The sequence below is a fragment of the Halichondria panicea genome, chromosome 12 (assembly GCF_963675165.1).
Source record: "Halichondria panicea chromosome 12, odHalPani1.1, whole genome shotgun sequence".
In the NCBI taxonomy this organism is placed as follows: domain Eukaryota; kingdom Metazoa; phylum Porifera; class Demospongiae; order Suberitida; family Halichondriidae; genus Halichondria; species Halichondria panicea.
The window spans coordinates 3438110-3459226 of NC_087388.1; the positions used below are offsets into that span (position 1 = coordinate 3438110).

Consider the following 21117-nt stretch of genomic DNA (forward strand, 5'->3'; position numbering starts at 1 on the left):
ATGGTGTATGGAGGCATTGTCCATAATCACAACTGAATGGGGATTTACCCAATTGAATGGATTTAGAATTGGAAGAACACAATCTCTCAAAAACTGCTCAAACCTTCCACCATCCACAGTCCCTTCAAAGAAGCATACATCATGTATTCCATCAAGGGATAGTACAGGAATTGCTGAGTAGCGTGTTCCACGTGCTAGCAGCCTATGGTCTCTGGGCGTCATACCTCTTATACTGTATGCCCATTTTCGCACACAATTTCTTCTATCACACCCTGTCTCATCTAGCCATATGAGCATTCTTGGATCATAGGTTGTAACTTCAGCCATAAACTTAGCACGTAATTCATCATTACGCCGTATATGAATGTGTTGAATAACTTGCCGTGTACAGTTCATGAACTTCAGTGTTCGACAGATGGTTGCAACACTTACAGTAACGCCAAACATTGTAACAAGTTTTGCTTGAATTTCATGTAAGTATATGCCAGTGTTCTCCAAAATGATTCGTAGAAGTACAAGCTGTTCAAAATCTCCGAGTAGTTTCTGAGGACCATGTGTTGAAACTCTTGGCGCTACATCACCAGTTTGCTCAAAAGCATTAATATATCTATAGACAGTGCTCTCAGAAAGGCTGACTTGGTGTGATATGTCTTTACAATTCAAGTGATGAGCAAGATAGAGCCAAATTACTGTCCAGTCTGTAGCTTGTGTTGTTCAGATATCTTGGCTAGTGAGAGTGACGTTTCCTCGTGACGTTTCCTCGGGAGCATGGAAACAGCTCTTTGTAACACTGTAGCTGTTGACGAAGCACACTAGTGGTAAGTTATAGTTATAGACTAATCACAAGGTTTGTATGGAATATACAGTGCATGATGCCCGAGGTTTGAATGCACTGTATATTCATACAAACCGTGTGATTGGTCAATAACTGTTTTCTTGCATGTTGCTATTGACAGCAATTTATTATTACATGTAGCTATTAGCCATACAAAGAGCAAGTAGAGTAGAGAAGTAGTTCTACTAGACTAGGTGTAGGCTACTCAATGGACCTTAAACTTAATATTGCCCCTGAAGGGTGGTTCTCTGATGAAGAGGGTCCTTTGACAGGTCCTTTGACAAAGAAACAAAAACTTCAACTTGAATCTCAATTTAAAACTGCCACTGAAGAAGACCTAGACAGCTACACAGAACAACAAGCACCAAAAAACACAAATTACTCTACTACTTGGGCTGTTCGCAACTTTTTAGACTGGATAAAGCAGCGGAATTTGCGTTTTCCAACTGTTCCAGTACCCAGTACCTGAAGCGCTCCTAACATCTGGCACTGCCGAACAATTGGACCGTTGGTTGTCTTTTTATGTACTGGAAACCCGAAATAACAAAGGGGAAAACCTTATCCTCCAAAAACCCTTTACCAGCTACTTACTGTGTGGGCTGCTTCGAATAAAAAACAGTCTGAACTCCATGTTCAAAAATATGTGTGCTGAAGCTGGTGTATCAGGGCACAAAACAAATCACAGCTTGCGTGCGACTGGTGCATCAGAGCTTTTTGAAGCTGGAGTTCCTGAAAAGATCATCAAAGAGAGGACGGGACACAGGTCACTGGAAGCTCTGTGTTTATACGAAAGAACCACAAGAGATCAACACCAAGCTGTTTCAGTCATTTTTGTCATCGTCACAAAAGACATCATTCAAGGATGCCCTCATCTCAATCACAGTGGATGAAATCTCTTCCCAAAATGTGCACTGACAGCAAGGAGCAAGCAGCAAGCAGCTCTGAAGCAATCCCGAACAATGTGTTTCAAAACTGCAATGTGAATTATGTACAACCTTCTATACAACCACCACAAACAGTAGCTGTTAATGCAGAGCTAGACTCTCTGCTTGATTTCGTTGCTGAAGACGTGCTTCCATTAATTTATGGTATGCACATACTGCTTATTATTTCATGCTGCTTATTATTTAAGTCATGCTTAATCATTTTCTTTGTTTATTTTCCTTATCACACAATCATGTTAAATATGTATTTAAACATCCATTGTACATCTGTATTAACATTTTCCCTAACCACAGGGATCTGCCCAATCATTCCTATGTACAGCAGATTGCAGTTAACTTGCCTGCAGACTTTGGCAGCCGGTTGTATAAACAATAGTAAATCTGTAGTAAACATACATTCCAACAATACCACTGAGAGGAATTATTGCCTCTTTTAGAAGCCGCGGCTAATATATACTGGTTCAAATTTCTCAGTATATAGTCCATGCAGCAGTGCAGTGCAGTAGCAGTACAAGTACAGTACAATACTAAGGATGTCTTGTGAACCTGGAAGAACAAAAGCAAAAGCTTACCACTCAGACCTCAGATGGCGAATGGTGTATCAAAGAAAGGTACTTGACATCTCAACAAAGAAAATCAGTGAAAACCTTTGTGTTGATCCTTCGACTGTGCAAAGGATTGTAAATCTATTTGATACCAGTGGCTCAGTCGAGAAGAAAATTCATATATCGAACGCTGTAAGAAAAATAAGCAGAGCAGACCAGCTTCACATCCTTGAGCTTGTTATAGAGAAACCTAGCATATACCTCCATGAGCTAAAACTTGAACTGCAAGCAAGAGGTACGCATGTTGATGAGTCAACTATATGCAGGTTTCTGTACCAATCTCGCTTTAGCAGGAAAAAGATGAGGATGATTGCCATTCAACAGAGCGAAGAATTAAGATCCCGATATGTAGCTGAGGTTTCATTGTATGATCCTGATATGCTAGTGTTCTTGGATGAAACTGGGAGTGACAGGAATACCGCCATGAGAAAATTTGGCTACAGTCTTAGAGGTCTTCGCTGTTGCTGTACCAAACTATTAGCAAGAGGGAAAAGGGTTTCTGCTATTGCTGCACTTTCATCTGTTGGAATCTTAGATGTGCAGTTTCTCAAGGGTAGTGTTAATGGAGAGATCTATGCCGACTTTATTGAATTGTCTGTTTTGCCTCATTTGCTACCCTTTGATGGTGTGAACCCAAACAGCATTGTAGTGATGGATAATGCTTCCATACATTATAATGAAAGAGTCAGGCGTCTGATATCAAGCGTTGGAGCATTACTTGTGTTCCTTCCGCCATACTCTCCAGATCTCAATCCCATTGAGGAGTCATTTTCAGCAGTGAAATCATTTCTTAGAGCGAATGAAGAACTAGCCTCTTCTTCCAAGGACATAGAGGACATACTTCTTAGAGGATTTGCTAGCATAACCTCAGAAGACTGCTATGGCTGGTACTCTCATTCAGGTTATTACAATTAACAAGTCAATCAGATATTAAACAATGTCACATTATTATTATTATAATGTCATACATGTCTTTATTGTGTTCCATAATTAATATTTCCTTACTTAAGTTCACGTAATGTTGTTAAGATAGTATATTTTTCAGCTTGAAACTCATCAATACTTAGAACATTTTCATCTCGAAGGTTCTGAATCTCCTTGAGTTGTTTGAGGTACTGGGACCGTAGCTGTACTTTTTTACCAGGTGACATCCCAAGTGTACTACATGATGCAGCAGCAGTAACACTGGGGTTTACGTCAGGAGATGATGGCCTTAAAGCTTTCACGATAGCAACAGCAGCATTAGCCAGAGTATCAACTACATCATGTTTGCCTTTACGAGAAACTTTCCCTCTAATCATAGGGATATTTGGAGGAGTATCTTTGTCTTTCCATTGATGATTTTTAATCATTCTCGCCCAGATTCTGTAGTCACCATAGTCATATTTGTCTCCATGAATATTTTGTAATTCATGAACGTGTTCTTGAAGCTCTGCTTCTTCTCCAGAAGCACTGCTAGCAGCACGTTTAGGCACACTCTCCGTTTCAGCATCGTCTTGTTTTCGCTTACGACCAAAAGTTGATGTAACCTGCACTTGTCCATCACACCACAGCAAGATCTCTTTGTCACCAGCATTTGTGTACATGGCTTTTAAATCTTCTTCCGATAAAATCCAGCTCTTTACTTGAGGACGTCCATGGAAGTACCCAACATTAAACTCATCTATTGCAGATGCAGGAGGGACATACTTACTGAGAGTACTGATAAGCTTTTGTTTCAGTTCAAGTATCGACAAAAACTTGTTAGAGATACCATGCCAATCAACTACAATCGAGTCCTTCTTTAACTTTTGGTTAATAATTCGAACACGGTACTTCAAGTCGTCCTACAAAATACAATAAAGAGAAAATTACATGCCATGCATGCAGGTTGCAACATACTTTTCTTTTTAAAGCACACCAGTAATTAATACCTGTCTAGGCTGATGACTGGTCACAGGTAGCTGTTCTGGAGACCACTGATACTCCGGCCAAACAGATACTCCGGCCAAACATTACCATATGAGTAGGCATACTGTCCCATGGGGTGTTGTGGGTCCATTTTTGTGTCCTTGTTAAAATTAAAAACTTTAGCTAGTTGAACTTTCACCTTTGATCAGGTGAGGCTATTTATTAGCCGCGGCGTCTAAACGAGGCAGTTTACATAACCGTCTGCCAAAGTCTACAGGCAAGTTAACTGCAATCTGCTGTAATAGCAGGTGAAAAACATCCATTGTACATCTGTATTAACATTTTCCCTAACCACAGGGATCTGTATATGATTCCCAATCATTCCTACGTAATAGCAGGTTCTGTATCACAGTTATAAACCATTGTATACCTTAGCAACCAAATAGCAACGGGCAAGAAGAGTCATTTAAATGCACATACATGTACATAATACAGTGTTAATGTCAGTAGCCCACGTCAGAATAATGTACATGTACATACACACATAACATACACATAATTACATGTATTGCTATGTTTAACGGGTACCTCCTCTCAGTTGATTTGCATGAGGATGAGGGACAATATTGTTCAGAAGCTCGGTATGGCAGGGTCTAGCCCAACATCTGTTATGAGGTCGTACGTTATGAGGTCGTACGTAAAACATTTATCGATGAGGACTTTGCATTCGTTGTGGCAGTCTTGTTGGAGAAGAACATCAAGGCTCGACGCATAGTTGTCTACTGCTTAAGTACACTCTGCTGGCTACTACCCTCCAGGAGCTGAACAGATCAGTGATAACAGAATGTTCGGGATGTTTCACTCCTGTACTGACGAACACAACAAAGCCTGATCTCAAGAGTATCTTGAGAACACGAAGTGTAGGAGATTCGTGCTGCTGAAGTATTTTGATCCAGCTGTTTGTTGCCTGGAACATAGAGTCTTGTGACAAGACTGTCGATCCGTTGCTAAGTGAAAATGATGGATGAAAATGATGGGGGTAAGTGATGTACAGGGTATTACCTCCAGCTTGTTCCAGCTTGTATATCATCAAGTCTCATCAAGTCGCACTATACACGTCTGCATCTGAATCAAAAATATCTGAGGCCATCAAGTCCGTACGTGGCACCATACACGTCCTCATCCTCGGTGTCTGAGTCAATTCTCATAGCGGTTTCGCTCCTTGTGTACTCCCTATTGATCCATGTGCTAATTGTGCTAATTGATGCAGGGGTCTGGGGAGAATTTGGGGAACATTCTGTGAGACCGGTTCACAATTCTGAAGCACGTCCTTCTCATCTGGAGATTCGATGAAGAGACGATACGGACCGTGCTGCCAGCACGCTGGCAGAGTTGGCACCCATGTTCGAGACGATGTTCTTGTAAAGCTGCTCATTGTGGAGATCACATGGGATGTTCCGTCCTAGGCCGCCATGAGTGTTGGTCAGCTGATGAGAGCCTAAGTGCCTCTAGTTCTTCGGAGCTTCTTCGGAGCATTAAAATCTTCCACAGCCTAATAACACGCCCTTCTTTCCAACACGCCCTTCTTTCCTTCTTTCCAGGCATCCACAAACAGCAGTACTAAGGAGGCGAAATGACATAGCACTCGAGCATATTTATTTCCACTGTCTATCACAGGGATCACTGTGAACTCTGTCTGGGCCACACTACTCAGCTACCTTTTTGTCCTTGATCTCATCATCGGGTCCTATGGTGTATGTTAATGTAAGTATTATTTTATCGGTATGCTGTGTAAGCAATAATTATGTTACCTTCAATGTCAAATCCTGCTGTCGACTTTGAGGAAGGCAGCTTGACATGTGTGCATGTCATTCTTCGGTTTCTTCGCCTTGGAGTGAGTAAAAATACTGTCCTTGGCTGTCCTTGTGCAGAGATGAGCAGAGATGAGCTACATGTAAAAAGGTAACATATATAATACTTCATGTACACTCAGATATATTAAGGACTGGGACCTTCAATTATTGCTGAATCAGCTAAAATGCAGCCACGCCCACGATTTTTAATATGTTTTGTGTGTAAAAATTCTGGATAGCTACTTGTCTTTTTTAGTTCTAAAAACGGTGTTCTAAACCTTCCTTTTAGCTCTTAATTCTTAGTGTAGTTAAAGGCTTATGCCCAGCTGGGAGGGAGCATCGTGTTCTATTTAGAGTAAGTTATTAGCCTGTAAAAGTATAAATGTCACTTATTGTCAGCTGTAAGACTAAGTTTTGTGCAAAATCTCACCTTTGGTGGCTCCCTCCCAGCAGATATGGCCTTTGAACTACCTACTACACTAAGAATTAAGAGCTAAAAGGAAGGACCGTTTTTAGAACTAAAAAAGACTAGAGCACTCCCTCGGCTGGTGACATGATTATAAAGAAACCAGAAGAGTGGTGCATGTAGTGATGTATGACTGAGCTGAGCTGTCTAGCACAGCAACTCAGGAGCTAAACCAGACTGGAGACATGCTGAAACATTGAGAACAGAGTTTTAGTGGTACATGAGTCTAGGATCACAGCAAAGAAGCCTAGAGTCCTAGAGTCTCAGAGAAGTATGACTCTTGGGATCCCAGAGTCAGCTAAAGAGCAACAAACAAGTCACAATTCTAGCTTTCTGCCTCGAATAAAGGCCGCGTGTATAGTGTTAGCTAGCTAGCGCAAGTTCTACACAGAAAATGCACAGAGTGAGTACATGTACACAAAAGATGCACGCACATAGGGAGTACACATAGGGAGTACTGTGATAGACTGATAGGCTAGACTAGCAACAGCCTATATTTTAAGTGTCTATCGGTTGAGAACTCTCATGATCATTTTAATAAAATCAATAAATTGAGAGAACTGACAAAAAAACACATGTGACTCAGACTTATCTGAGATCCACAGTCTAAAAATAGAGTCTATAAATATAGATATGTACATTCCATTATATCTGTACATTCCATTACATCTGTACATACTTAAAATCAGATTTTTTTCTCATTAGTCCATCACATTCCTCCACCGTTCTCCAGCGTCAAATAGGGTTTGGCGCACGAGACAGTGCATCTGCATTACTGTTGTCGACTCCCTTTCGATGCACTACTTCAAATCTGTAGGGCTGTAGAGACAAGCTCCATCGTGTGAGTCTTGAGTTCTTATCTTTCAGCTGATTCAACCACATGAGAGCGCGATGATCGGTTTGTATTGTAAATGGTCGGCCAAGTAAGTACACTTGGAATGCGGCTACTCCTGCTTTAATTGCCAGGCATTCTTTTTCGATCACTGAGTACCGTTCTTCACGAGGTAAGAGTTTCTTGCTATAGTATGCCACTGGGCGATCCATTCCAGTTCCATCTAGCTGGCTGAGTACTGCGCCAATTCCCCTGTCCGAAGCATCTGTTTGCAAAATAAACTGTTGAGTAAAATCTGGGCTTGCAAGGATCGGTGAGGTTGACAACAGAGTCTTTAGCTTTTGGAAAGCTTGCTCACAAGTGTCAGTCCAGATAACGTCGCTGGGTGCAGCCTTCCTTGTCAAATCGGTCAAAGGTGAGGCTATATCGGCATACTGAGGGATAAAACGCCTGTAGTAACCCGATAGTCCCAGAAAGGTTCGGACCTGCTTCTTAGTAACTGGTACTGGGAATTCTCGTACTGCTTGTACTTTTGTTGAGCCTGGCTGGACCACTCCACCACCTACTATATGTCCGAGGTACGTACAGTACTTTGCTCCAAACTGTGACTTCTTTGCTTTGACTGTTAATCCTGCTTTCCTGAGTCGTTGGAGAGTAGTTCGAACGTGTTCCAGGTGCTTCTCCCACGTTTCGCTGAATATTATCACATCATCAAGATAAGTTGCTGTGAAATCACTGAGACCAGCTATCACACGATCCATCAATCTTTGGAAAGTCGCTGGGGCACCTTGTAGTCCAAATGGCATCACCTTGAATTGAAACAAACCAAACGGTGTGACAAAAGCCGTTTTGGGTCGATCTTCAACAGCGACAGGTACTTGCCAGTAACCTTTAGTGAGGTCCAGAGTTGAGATATAGTGTGACCGTCCAAGTCCGTCAATTAGATCATCTATCCTGGGCATGGGATAGGCATCGGCTTGTGATTGACAATTGAGTTTCCGATAGTCCACACAAATTCTTAGCGATTTGTCTTTTTTGGTCACCAACACAATTGGGGAACCATAAGCACTTGAGGATGGTTCTATGATACCTTGCTCGAGCATCTCGCCAATTTCTTCTCTGACTGCATCTCTGTGAGCATGTGGTATCCTGTAAGGTGGTAAACGAATGGGGCGAGCATCTCCAGTGATTATTCTGTGTTCCGTTAACGAAGTGCGTCCTGGTTGGTTTTTGAATACATCTTGGTATTTGTCCAGTAGACTCTGCAATTGGGCTCTCTGAGGGGTGTCAACCCGCTTGTCAATCGGTATTTGGGTACTGTTATCGTCTGTCCACGTAGGTATATCTTCATCCACATAATCAGCTTCAATTTCTTCTGCTATATAGCCAGTATTGGTGGGTACATACCACTGTTTCAACATGTTAACGTGAAATATTCTTCTTTTTTTCCGTCGATCGTACATGTGGATCAGGTAGTCCACCTTGCCAATTGGTTTGACCACTTCATACGGTCCTTGCCATTGGGCGAGCAACTTGTTGCTAGATGTTGGCAATAGTACTAATACTTGATCCCCTTGGTGGAATTCTCTTTGTCGGGAATTTTGGTCATACCACGTCTTTTGAATCTGTTTTGCTATATCCAGATTCACTTTTACCACTTGTGTCGCTCGTTCGAGTCGATCTCGCATCTTCATGATGTAGGAGATTATGCTCACACTATCGCATTTGTCAGTCTGCCAAGCTTCTCGGACGATATCGAGTGGTCCGCGAACACTTCGGCCATACAGTAGCTCGAATGGAGAAAAGCCTGTGGACGATTGTGGTACTTCACGATATGCAAATAGTAAATATGGGATTACTTTGTCCCAGTCTTTTCCTTCATCCTTTGTTGCCTTTCTGAGCATTCTTTTCAAAGTTTGATTAAATCTTTCTACTAGGCCATCAGTTTGGGGATGGTATGGTGTGGTACGAATGGGGTGTACATGGAGCATCCGATAAATCTCCGTTAGAAGTGTTGAAGTAAAATTACTTCCTTGGTCAGTCAGTATTTCCTCTGGTATTCCAACTCGTGAGAACAGTGTCATCAGCTGTTCGGCTATGTGTGGGGCATCGATGCTTTTGAGTGGTATAGCCTCAGGGTATCGGGTCGCGTAATCACATATAACCAGAATATAGCGTTTGCCCGAATTGCTTCTTGGGAGTGGACCAACAATGTCCATCGCTATTCTCTTGAAGGGCTCCTGAATAGTTGGGAGTGGGATGAGCGGTGCTCGTTTGGTTCTGCTTTGTGTAGATTTTTGGCATGTGAGACATCCTTTGCAGTACTTGGCTACATCTTGATATAAGGTAGGCCAGTAAAATCGTTGCAGAATTCTCCTTGCAGTCTTCTCTTTGCCCATGTGGCCTGCTAAAGGTACGCTGTGGGCCAATTTCAGTACTTCTTCTCGGCAATGCCTTGGGAGTACCAGTTGCTCCACTTCCACTCCGTCCGCCCCTTGTTTGGGGGGTATCCACCTGCGATAGAGTAGGCCATCATTTTGATAGAACCCTACCCCTGCTGTTGATGGGCTGCCTTCAGCTGCCTCGACACACTGTTTTAAGGTATCATCCTTTTGCTGCAATTCTTTGAATTTAGAAAGTGAAATGTCCAATGGGTGCAATTCCGACTGCATATTTTTGCATTTTTCGAAATGTTTTGCTCGCTGTTGGCGTTTCTCCTTTCTTGTGAGCGTCTCTCTGTTTCGACTTGGGATAAACAGTTCATCCTCCAAATCTTGAAAGGGCACGTCACTTAAGTTCTCGTTGTCAATAATTTCCAAGTTTTGTACTTCTGACTCACTCTCGCTGTCTACAGTTTCCTTGACTGGCAATTGCATCTCAACTCCAAGTGTTTTTGAATGGGCGCCCGACTCTTTTTCTTTTTGGGCAGTCATTTCCTCTTCTTCTCGCTGCTTTATGGCACTTGCTCTCGTCACCACGGCCAATGCCTGCTGAGGCACCACTTTCTTCGTGGTTGGATCACCTCTAAGTATCGCCGTGAGTTCGGGTACATCTGTGCCCAGGAGTACGGGCATAGGGAGTGTATCCGAGATGGCTGCTTCCACATGAATTAGGTATCCCTCCACCTCCAAATCGACTTCTGCTAGGGGGTACAGTACTGTATCTCCGTGTGCACAACGAATTGCAACTACTTCTCCGTGTAGTAGCTTATGCTGAGGAACTAGGTCCTTTCGAATGAGAGTTCTTGAGCATCCTGTGTCTAATAGGATATTATCCACTTTCTTTCCTTCAACTGAGCCAGTTTTTACGACACTAGGTTTGGCTTGGACTTCTGTTTTCTTTGTATTCGATTGTCCTTGGTAATCTATTCGCCTCTCTGTACAGAACAGTGCTCCTGCTCGCTCGGGACAGTTCGAGGAGTAGTGGCCTTTCTTGTGGCAATTAAAACATTCTATGTCTTTGAGGTCTTTGAGGTCTTTCTTGACTCCACTGTTTTGGGGTTTCCAGTCGGGTTTCCCCGGTGTTTTGTTTCTACAGTCTTTCGACAGATGTCCTTGCTTCCCACATGTATGGCAAAATTTTAGACCAGCTTGTGGTCCCATTCGTCTTCCGAGTGATGGTTTCCTCGCTTGCCAATAGTCGTCAGCAAGTTTTGCTGCTTCAGCGCTCGTGCCGGGTTGTCTTTCTTTGACAAAAATCCGTACCTCCAACGGTAACATATCGATCACTTGTTCCATTACAATTAAATCTCGAACTTCGTCTACGGTTTTACATTCCTGCAGCCATTTGCTCGCCAGGTCATTGAGTCGAGTAGCCAGTTCTCGACTGCTCTCGCCCGTTTTTCGTGTTGCGGTTCGGAATCGATGTCGATAACTTTCTTTCGTGATATCGTATCGTATCAAAATCGTTTTTTTCACTGTTTCGTAGTCGATTGCTTCGTCTGTAGGCATTGCAGCATAGGCTTTCTGCGCCTGTCCAGTCAGGTGCGGTGCTAGCTTGTACACCCATCGGTCAGCTGGAATTTCATATGAGGTCATCATCCTTTCAAAAGTTGTAAGGTATGCCTCTATATCGTCGGTTTCTGCTAGCTTGGTCAGCTTTACATCTCTATCTTTCTCTGCCCGCCGTTCTGCAGATTCTCCTTGTTTGTGTATTCCTGTGAGCAGTCCTTGAAACAGTTCCATCTGTCTTTGACTCTCAATTTCTCGCCGTTCGTCTTCGTACAGCCTTCGTTCTTTATCACGGATTTGTTCCTCGGCACGCTGCCTTCTCTCCTCCGCAACTTCTTCATCGTGCCTTCTGCGGTCTTCCATCAACAATTGTAGCATCTCTGCCATTGGGTCTGGCCTTTCGGTATGATCATCTCCTGATGTCATATCTTCTAGTTTATTTGCTTGCTTGTAAATCTTTCCAGATCTCAAGGTGCTTGCTGTCCACCGGCTTTGTTCAGTCATATAGTCTCGATCTCGTAGTTTCACTGGAGCTTCTTGCTTCCAAAACCGCTGCCACCAAATGTGATAGACTGATAGGCTAGACTAGCAACAGCCTATATTTTAAGTGTCTATCGGTTGAGAACTCTCATGATCATTTTAATAAAATCAATAAATTGAGAGAACTGACAAAAAAACACATGTGACTCAGACTTATCTGAGATCCACAGTCTAAAAATAGAGTCTATAAATATAGATATGTACATTCCATTATATCTGTACATTCCATTACATCTGTACATACTTAAAATCAGATTTTTTTCTCATTAGTCCATCACAAGTACACAAAAGATGCATATATAGGGAGCTGTTTCACAAAGGCCTGGGGAGTTGCCAGTTGTGTTGCAGCACAATTACAGTGATGATTGAATGCCTTCAAATTATGTTTCAAAAAGATTTAGCAGGCTGCTGGACTTCTAGGCCCCAACTCGTAACTCAGTTGCTTGAGAAAACGTAGATTCTCTTGATGTCTCTGAGCTATCCAGCAACGCTCGAATGAGCAGGCTAGTATAGGACAATATTAAAAGAAACCAAAGACCTTACCTCAAACTGTCCAGTCTCGTCCGTTAGTATAGCAGCACTGTTGGGATATTAGACATTCTAAATACGTGTAGATCTATACATATTAAATTTCTCGTATTAAACAGGTTATAGTGTCATTGTCATTGTCGACGTAGTGTCATTGTCGACGAGCTGATAATGGCAGCACCAAGTTCTCTAGCTCACACTCTCACTTGATCCACCATATTAATGATGAAACTAGAGTCTACCTACCGGTAGATCTTGCCAAACATGATTAAGAGCCAAACATGATTAAGACTTGATAGCATAGCCATAGGGCCCACACAAAAATATCTGACCTTAACAAGCTTGACAAAGCTTTATACCTCTTCCCTTGTTGTTCAGTCTTCAGAATAAGCTTCAGAGAAGAGAGAAGCTTCAGCTATGAGCCATTCCAATCGATTCCAATAATGATAAAACGGGAACTAGTACACGATAGTACACGAATATAAATGTCAAGAAGTGAACGAGAATATCCATTCGTCAGAATCTGACGAACGACTGACGCATGCGCAGACAACTAGTACCAGGCCTAGTTGTTTGCCTAACCGTTATAAAAGCGAAAACTCGGCCTGGGATCGAGGCATATCTGGAGTGCATGAATACACTCCTGTTAGTATATTATGGTGGGCTTTTAATTACTTTAACCGCCCCGCAATAGTGACTTTTTTTGCGAAATTCTAATTCTGCGATACTTACGAATCCCTGTATACAGGAAGAGCTGTAGAATCACGTGAAATTTCCAAGCCACGTTGCTATGTTAAAATTTCATTAGCATCTTACCGCACGAAGCTATGGCTAGGTTGTGCCGATGTGCTTGAACAGCTTGAGGACAGCAATGGCGATGTCTCCTCTAGTGATGACAGTGCCTATGAAGGAGAGGGTATGAAGGAGAGGGGATAGTAGGATACCTTCCAAGGCTACCAGCTTTATGCCAGACGCTGATGAACTGTCTGGGACTGAGGACATGCATGACATGGACCTAGACTATGGACCAGGACGGTGAAAGACCAGGAGAGGGCTCACTGTGTGACTCTGGCAAGTAGTATAGTATAGCTAGAATATCAGTAGTGGTATAGTATAGCTAAAATAGAATTAGCAGTAATGAACAGTCTTTATGTGAGCTTGTAAATTTCATAGATATTGATCTATATAGTAATACATGTACGTATTGTACTTCAAATTGATATATCTTAGCATTCATACGATGTGAAAATCAAGCGCCTTTATACCATATGATAGGCTGATCCATAAAAAAAAATTTTGGATTTTATCTCACCGCTGGCTGAGCATTTATAATGATAAAAACGGGTGAGCGTAATAACCGTGGTTGTTATGGCAACACATGTTGCGTTGCACTTCCTCTTCCTTGTTGTATGGGCATTCTATTGGTATATGGTTGCTAGGCATTTTATTGCCCGATAGAGAAATTACAGACATTTCACTTCACCGTCAATTAAGAATCCAATTAAGAATCCGACAGTTAAAGGGTTAACATTCATCTCAACATTCACAGCAGTAATATCACCAAGGTACATGTATATACAACATTAATTTTAATTATTGTACAAAACATGCATGATAAGCAGAAATAATGCACATGTGTAGGTAACTACATTATATCCTTCTGCCAAAGAGACAGGAAACAATGCTGACCAACGGACAAAGCGTTCACAAACGTTTCAAGATTTATTTGGAACACTCTCAGGTTTGTAATATTTAATTAAGTGGAAATGGAAAGGGTTGTGCAGGGGGGGGGGGGGGGGTCTGTAGCTACATTATATAAACCTAAATGTTTCATTTTGCTGGAGAGGAGGCTACAATTCAAGAGAGGCCACTGTTCAAGAGCGGCATTTATTAGCTCCAGATAATTTTGCATAAACTTGAACTCTGCCATGAGAAAGTCTTTGTGAAGCACTAACAAGCTGCTACTTGTAGCTACGTACATGTAGCTAGCTGTGCTAGTAATAATTTTTTTGGCTGCCATGTGCAGAAATGCTAGAGTCAAAGAGAGCGGCTACTAAATGTTTCATTTTGCTAGCAAGGGAGGCTACTATTTGAGTGCGGCCTTTATACAAGAGCGGTCGAGCATATACGGTAATTATAAGAGTGAAATTTGCAAGTACTTATGTGTGTACAGACTATGATGTCGACCCCAAGATATTCGAAGGGTATGGCCAATTCCTATTCAAAAGAACAGGAAAAAAATTTATTTCTGCCATGTTCACCAAATGGAAGTGCAGGGAGAAACGAAGGGAGAAACGAATATAATATCTACAATCGTTTAGCTGTGGTTGAGATGGGGGTTGGTGGGGTGGTTGAGAGGGGGGTGGTGGTGGGTCTAGGCCTGAGTCACTCGTATCATCTAAATAATAAGAACAGTGTTCATAATAGAACAGTGTTCATAATACTTCTATGATTGTAGCAATTATGTATTACCATATTCGTCGTTGTCCGACTCAAGGTCTGAAAATTCATAGTCACTACCTTCCTGCATAGGTTCTTCTGGGTCCTCCTCATCATCGGACAAGATATCTCCAAGTACCTCCTCCACAGTGAAGTGGTCATTCTTCAAGTTTTAGATAGTTAGAATTAATTTATATGTATTTTATTTTATTATGTGGTAGTATTGTATTTAATAATATCTGTCAGTATTCAAACCGTTTTTGTGCAAAATTTTTACCCATGCAATGCTTAGTCTACAGCTTAGTCTACAGTTACGTTAGCTAGCACTCGGCCGTTTGCAGTGCTCTAGGAAGCAGTAGGTCCTCCTCCTTTCGAGATCTTGCAAAAAGAAGACGTTCAACTGCAGCTGCCGCAAAAATGCGTCTATGGCGTCATAGCGACGGTTAAGCAAGGAGAAAAAAACTGGAGCATATGCAAAAACACAAAGCACCTGAGAAAGTGTGTACTTTGCTACAAACCTGTACTTTGCTACAAACCCTAGCACGTTTGTTGTACTTGGGAGAAAGTGAAAGAACCAACAAAGAAATTTTGAGGCTTTACAATACTACGTGGCTGCATTTCGAACTATATCACCAGAAGGAAGCTCTATGGTATATATCTACATGCCTTGACTGTACACATGCACCAGCTCAATTTCAGCTTAAAATCATGCAACACGAAACATGAAGAAAGGCTGTTTGGACAGGCCAAGGATATTGTCGAATAGAAAACATTGTCCCTAACATTTTATTGTTTTATTGAGGCTACAAGCTAAACAAAAGAGGAAAGACATGTACACATCCCTTCACACAGCGTAAAGTAAAATTTCGAAGGAGGCTAAAGGGATTAGACAACTAATTTTCAAAAATACATCCATAAAACATGATTTTATCAAGTCAAGAATAAGCAGTTGAAAGATGATAAGAACACATGTTCCACTTCCACTTCCAACTCCACACTACAATGAGGAAGGATCATTTACTGGCCTAAGGGACTATCAAAATACAAGAACAGAAGAGACAGAGGCCGAGACTGAATCAGCCGATACATGCGACGAAGAAAGCCCACTAATGATTACTCCAAGAATTGAAGAAGACTTGGAAACTGAACCACAAACTTCACAAAGTACACTCAATTTGAAGCTAGCGAAAGCTGTTGACAAGGTGTTGACGAACAAGGTTCTCATAAAAAGGCTAGACATACTGCCACCACAGACATGCAACATTACCGAACAGTAATTTGTAGTGTAGCTTGAAGACTGCAAGCAACAGCTACAAAGCGAAATCAAGCGAAATCAAGAAATTTGAACAGGACTACTATATGAAACACAGCTGTTTACCACCGTGTACTGAGCAAGAATATGTACTGAGCAAGAATATTTGGAGTTACAGAAGAAGAACTACATCCATAAACTACTACGCAGCCCGTTCGAACGATTTAGACAGCTCTAAAACAAGCATGCGCATTTTATACCAGGGTGTGGGGATACATGCACGTGGTTTTTTTTAACACAAGCAAACAAAAAACACATAATGGCTACTTATACAGAACAAGCAAGACTCAAGGTACCACAGAAGACATTACATAAATAAGATGTAGATCTACATCTATTCAGCTTCAGGTACGGTACAGCCAGCATCCTCTAGTGCACTTTCTGGAGGAGTTCCAGAAGTTGCTTGCGCTGTTCCCCGACGTCACTCTTGACGAAATTGATTCGGCGCCATCTGAAGGTAACACTGGAAAGTAAATATTAGAATGATGATTTCAAATACAATTAAATTACCATCAGTGTCAGGCGGGTGTAATACATCCAGTGGTGAAGCTGCTCCCCCTCCAGCGAAGAGGCCAAAGAGAGGTAATTCTAGAGGAATTAATTTCAATAATTATCACGTGATATGGATGACAATCACTTATCTTTTGCACAGGTGTTTCTTGAGTTCGAGTAAGGACGGTTTATGGCGTGTAATTTGAGTCAGTATTGTGCCGGTAATAATTATTGCCGCGGCCAAAAATTTTTACCCGGACATTTGCCGCGGCAATATTTTTACCGGGACAATTGCCGCGGCAAAACTGTTTGGCTCGGTAAATACCGGGACGATTGCCCCGGCAAAAAGCAAAATTTTGTGGATGGGTAAATACCGCTCCAAAAACCGCTCCAAAAAGTTTACTGAGCCATTTACCGGACCGTTTATAAAAAATATTTACCAGGCCAAATCTAATCATCACGTGATGTGCACCTGATCTGCCTCGTGTTGCGTACAAACTAGACTAGCCATAAAGAAGCTTAACTTAGCTTGGCCATGGACGACTCAGACGACGATTTCTTGCCCAGCAGGACATCTACAGCAAGAAGACTCCCTCGGTAAAAATATTATTATATAGTCAAGGAGGAAGCGCTAGTTTATACATATTAAATTGCTCCCTGACCCTATCAACAGATTTACTGAAACCAGAAGACCTACCGGTAGTAGATCTACTGCTGATAGGCTAAGTTAAGTACGGTGCTTGGCCAGGCACGGCAGTATATTCGTCAGAGCAATACTGGAGAAGCCAGTTTTGCTGATGAACTAGGCTCTCGTTTTTCCTTCTTTGGACGGAACAGGAAAAAAACCAAAATCAAAATGTGGAAGGTTGTGCCTGTTTGCCTTCGAGACCCTCGTGACAGTACTGTCCCTAAGAGAGGAAGTCTAGGACAATTGTGCCGAATGGGACTCGGCAGCAAATGGTTCACTGCTGAAGACCGGCTAGAAATTCCCGACTATCTCTCTGCTGAAGAGTTGCATTTCCTGATTGTTTGTCTCAAACCTTACGAGTTTTGTAAAGCAGCTGGCCCCGGTAACAGTGTCAGTGTCATTTTCACCCTTAAAATCAGTGATGAGAGGAAGAAGCCTAGACGTGGGAAGACCTTTCATCCTTTTTTCAGTGTCAATCAGTTAAGGGAACAGGTGGGACGAAAGGGCAAAGTTTATATAAGGCTTTGGAGTTGATACCACCACTACTTCCCTCTCTGACTGAAATTGAGGCAAGTTGCTTGTTTACTCCACAGTATGAAGTGCATTATCCATAATTATATAATTATATAGGCTTACACTCAAAAGCTTGAGGTTGCATGCCCTCAATGTGAAGAAATGTTACCCATATCTGAAGTACCTGGTCATGTGTACACGTGTGCTGTCGAGGGGGTCAGCGGTAATGAGGTCGGAGTGAGGTCTATTGCTAGTACTTCCTCCCATGACAGTGGTAATGACGTCAATTTTTTTAGTTTGTGTGACTTTGCTTTTTGTTAAGTCATTCAAATGACATGAATGGCCGCTACTTTAAAATTCATTTTTATTTTAGGAAGTGGTGAAATCTCAAGTGTGCCACAGGACCCAAGGCTAGGTAGACACCCCGAGTCTCCTACTGGTCAACTTGAAACTGATGACCAGATCACACTGCCTTCTGATGCTGATGACCAGATCCCACTGCCTTCTGCTGCAACTGATATTGATGACTAGATCCCACTGCCTTCTGATGCAACTGATGCTGATGACCAGGGGGGGATCTGGGCTCAATGCCCCCATCACTCTTAAGTGACTCAACTCTGGGCTCTCTACGCGAACCCATTGAAGTGGTGTGTGCAAGTATTAACATTTGATTTATTGCCCTCTTCCTCCCCCCTCTTCCTTGTACTTTTAGACTCGTGCCATTATGCATCAACAAGATGAAGAGTATGCCGATAGCCTTCGGAGAGATCAAGAAAGGGTGTGTGTGTGTGTGTGTGTGTGTGACCTTTGCATGTGTGTGACCTTTGCATTAACTTGCACTGCAGGAAAGGATACGTGTAGAGAATAACGAGGAAGAAGCTAGAAAGTTACGAATAGAGGAGGTAAGTATAACACATTATATAACATTACTATAACAATTTTAATTACAGTGGTACAAACGTATCCGGGATGACATGAAAGGGTCAGTGACTCCCGAACCTGCTGAAGGACTTGACGGTGTGGTCCACATTCGGGTCAGACTCCCCAATGGACAGCGTGTTTCAAGAAGATTCAACGGCTCTGATGATGTGAAGTTAGTTTAAGTTATAAATTAGTGGTTATTGGGTTGAAGGTTCTTTTCTTAGGAGCTCACTGCTTTTGTTGGATCACAGGAGTGCATCAACCCGAGACATTTTCGTCTGCTTGTCAGTGACGTACCCCATTGGCGGGTTTTGTGTGATGAGGGGTCACTCAGAGCAGCTGGAATCCAAGCATTCACACTTGTAACTGCTGAGAACACTACTGTAAGTGCAAGTTGGGCGAGTATGTGGGACTGTGCTCTAAAAAAATTATAGCCTCTGTTGAGTAATGATTTTGTATGTATTTTGTCCACATTGAGCCTACGTAACTTTGTTTTGTTGTCCACATGTAGTTTGAGAGGGAATCGAGTGTTCCAAGAGAATCGAGTGTTCCGAGAGAATCGAGTGTTCTGGGTAGCCCAATCTACAACGACCATAGTATGATGCAGGATGACTTTTCCCCTGACCTCTCCAATTTTATGGACCTAACTGAGACTGATGACAATGAAGACAAAGGGTCATCTGTTCTGTAAGTAGTAATAAATAATTATGTTATTGGGTGATTTAACTTGTATAATTGTTCAGATCTGGAATTAATTTGTAGTACAAAGTTACATGTACATGCATGCATGCAGTTGTTAGGGCGTGCAAGTGTTAGCATGTATGCACCTTTTATTGCACAGAAGCCTGAAGGAGCTTCAACTATTGCGGTCTTCACTGAGACGAGGATTAACATTGAATGGCGTGCACCAAGTCGAGGTTGGTCGTCTGTCTGTTTTTGAGGATTTACTGAAAGTGTATCATAACAACCCGAACATTGTTCAGAAAGAAGTGCGTGTTCGCTTTCGAGGGTCACCAGGTATTGATGGAGGGGGGTTATCAAGAGAATTGTTCTCTGCATTTTGGCAAAGTGCTCAAGAAAGAGTATTTTAAGGAAATCTTGAGAAAATTCCTATCATCACTCCTGAAACGACTGACACGACTGACGTATTTCTTCCAATGGGAGCTATTCTGTCTCATGGGTATGTCCTAACTGGGTATTTCCCTTTGTACCTTGCAAATACCCTGATTGCTGAAGTGTTATGTGAACACAATGGCCTCTTTCACGACTTGCTCTATGAATCTTTTCTTGGGTACATCGATGCCACAGAATCGGAAGCTGTGAGAAAGTACTTGGCAACGTCCCAGGATAATGCCTATCTACTTAAGGAGGTGATTATTCCTATGCTTTCTCAGTTTAACTGCTGCACCAATCCCAGTCCATCCAACTGCAAGCAAGTTATCATCAACACTGCTCATTGTGCTTTACTGTGTCTGCCCTTTTTTGCGATATCTGAAATGAAGCGGGGTATGTTGCTATCTTTCCCCCAGCTCTGGGGAAAGTGTGATGCTTCAGTTGTCACAGACTTCTGCAATGACCTATTGCCTACCACCCAGAAGGTTTGGGCTATGCTGTGTGAGCCGGAATTTAAATGCCCTAGTGAGGCTCGAGTTTTTGACTTCTTCCGGCGTTTTGTGTTTTCCCTAAATCCCGAATGCCTGGCAAAATTGTTGAGGTTCATAACTGGAAGCCCTCAGTGTAGTGAGCAATATATTGAGGTTAACTTTTGTTTTGCTGAGACTCAATTTTCAAGACGTCCAACAACCTCCACGTGTGGAATGGTAATCCACCTCCCCTACAACTACAACTCGTATGCAGCTTTTTCGCAAGAGTTCAAGAACATTCTCGATAACTCTGACGCTTGGTTTTTTGAATGGTTTTTTGATGGATTGTAGATTGCAGTTATGTATCGACTTGAGTATCGCTGATATTGTTGAATTGCATTTAATCGGAACTTTGTTTTCTTCTGTTCAACTCACGTTTGCAGCCTTTTCAGGTTTGCAGCCTTTTCAGGAGCAGTTATGTGGACACCCAATTTCCAACAATTAGATATATATATTATCACAATTTATTTGTGTGTATATAATCAACTATGTAACCTGTTATGGGACACTAATTCCCAATTATTATGTAACAATTATATTTCAATTGATTTTTGTGTTTAAATAAAAATGTTGAAGGCTCAATATATAGAATATAAATTAACACGATAACTACCTTACCAGATGAGTATAAGATATTAATTATTTATCAATAATTGTGTCATTATG

General features: G+C 42.0%; 2 protein-coding genes and 1 long non-coding RNA gene across 3 annotated transcripts; 1 reads left to right on the forward strand and 2 right to left on the reverse strand.

Annotated features, from left to right (window-relative positions):
* Positions 1 to 7122: 7122 nt before the first annotated feature.
* On the reverse strand, positions 7123 to 12219 carry LOC135345747 (uncharacterized). The gene has a single exon (XM_064543190.1). The coding sequence runs from the start codon at positions 11877 to 11879 to the stop codon at positions 7329 to 7331; it is 4551 nt and encodes a 1516-aa protein (XP_064399260.1). The 5' UTR covers positions 11880 to 12219; the 3' UTR covers positions 7123 to 7328.
* Positions 12220 to 16436: 4217 nt separating this feature from the next.
* LOC135345749 (uncharacterized) lies at positions 16437 to 16787 on the reverse strand. Its single transcript, XR_010397874.1, has 2 exons — positions 16705 to 16787; positions 16437 to 16657 (listed from the first exon to the last, which is right to left on the reverse strand). It is a non-coding gene; the product is annotated as an uncharacterized LOC135345749 (long non-coding RNA).
* On the forward strand, positions 16656 to 21028 carry LOC135345748 (uncharacterized). Its single transcript, XM_064543191.1, has 10 exons — positions 16656 to 17283; positions 17360 to 17943; positions 18005 to 18161; positions 18261 to 18534; positions 18600 to 18665; positions 18733 to 18789; positions 18838 to 18980; positions 19033 to 19191; positions 19320 to 19495; positions 19650 to 21028. The coding sequence occupies exons 4-8, from the start codon at positions 18475 to 18477 to the stop codon at positions 19172 to 19174; spliced, it is 468 nt and encodes a 155-aa protein (XP_064399261.1). The 5' UTR covers positions 16656 to 17283; positions 17360 to 17943; positions 18005 to 18161; positions 18261 to 18474; the 3' UTR covers positions 19175 to 19191; positions 19320 to 19495; positions 19650 to 21028.
* Positions 21029 to 21117: the final 89 nt, after the last annotated feature.

What these genes read in the sequence shown, in the direction of transcription:
- LOC135345747 (XM_064543190.1), bottom strand. Translation starts at nt 11,879, where the DNA reads ATGACTGAACAAAGCCGGTGGACAGCAAGCACCTTGAGATCTGGAAAG.
- LOC135345748 (XM_064543191.1), top strand. Translation starts at nt 18,475, where the DNA reads ATGCCCCCATCACTCTTAAGTGACTCAACTCTGGGCTCTCTACGCGAA. An exon ending in TACGCGAACCCATTGAAGTG is followed by an intron (nt 18,535 to 18,599) that starts GTGTGTGCAAGT and finishes TTGTACTTTTAG; the next exon opens with ACTCGTGCCATTATGCATCA. An exon ending in AACGGCTCTGATGATGTGAA is followed by an intron (nt 18,981 to 19,032) that starts GTTAGTTTAAGT and finishes TTCTTTTCTTAG; the next exon opens with GAGCTCACTGCTTTTGTTGG.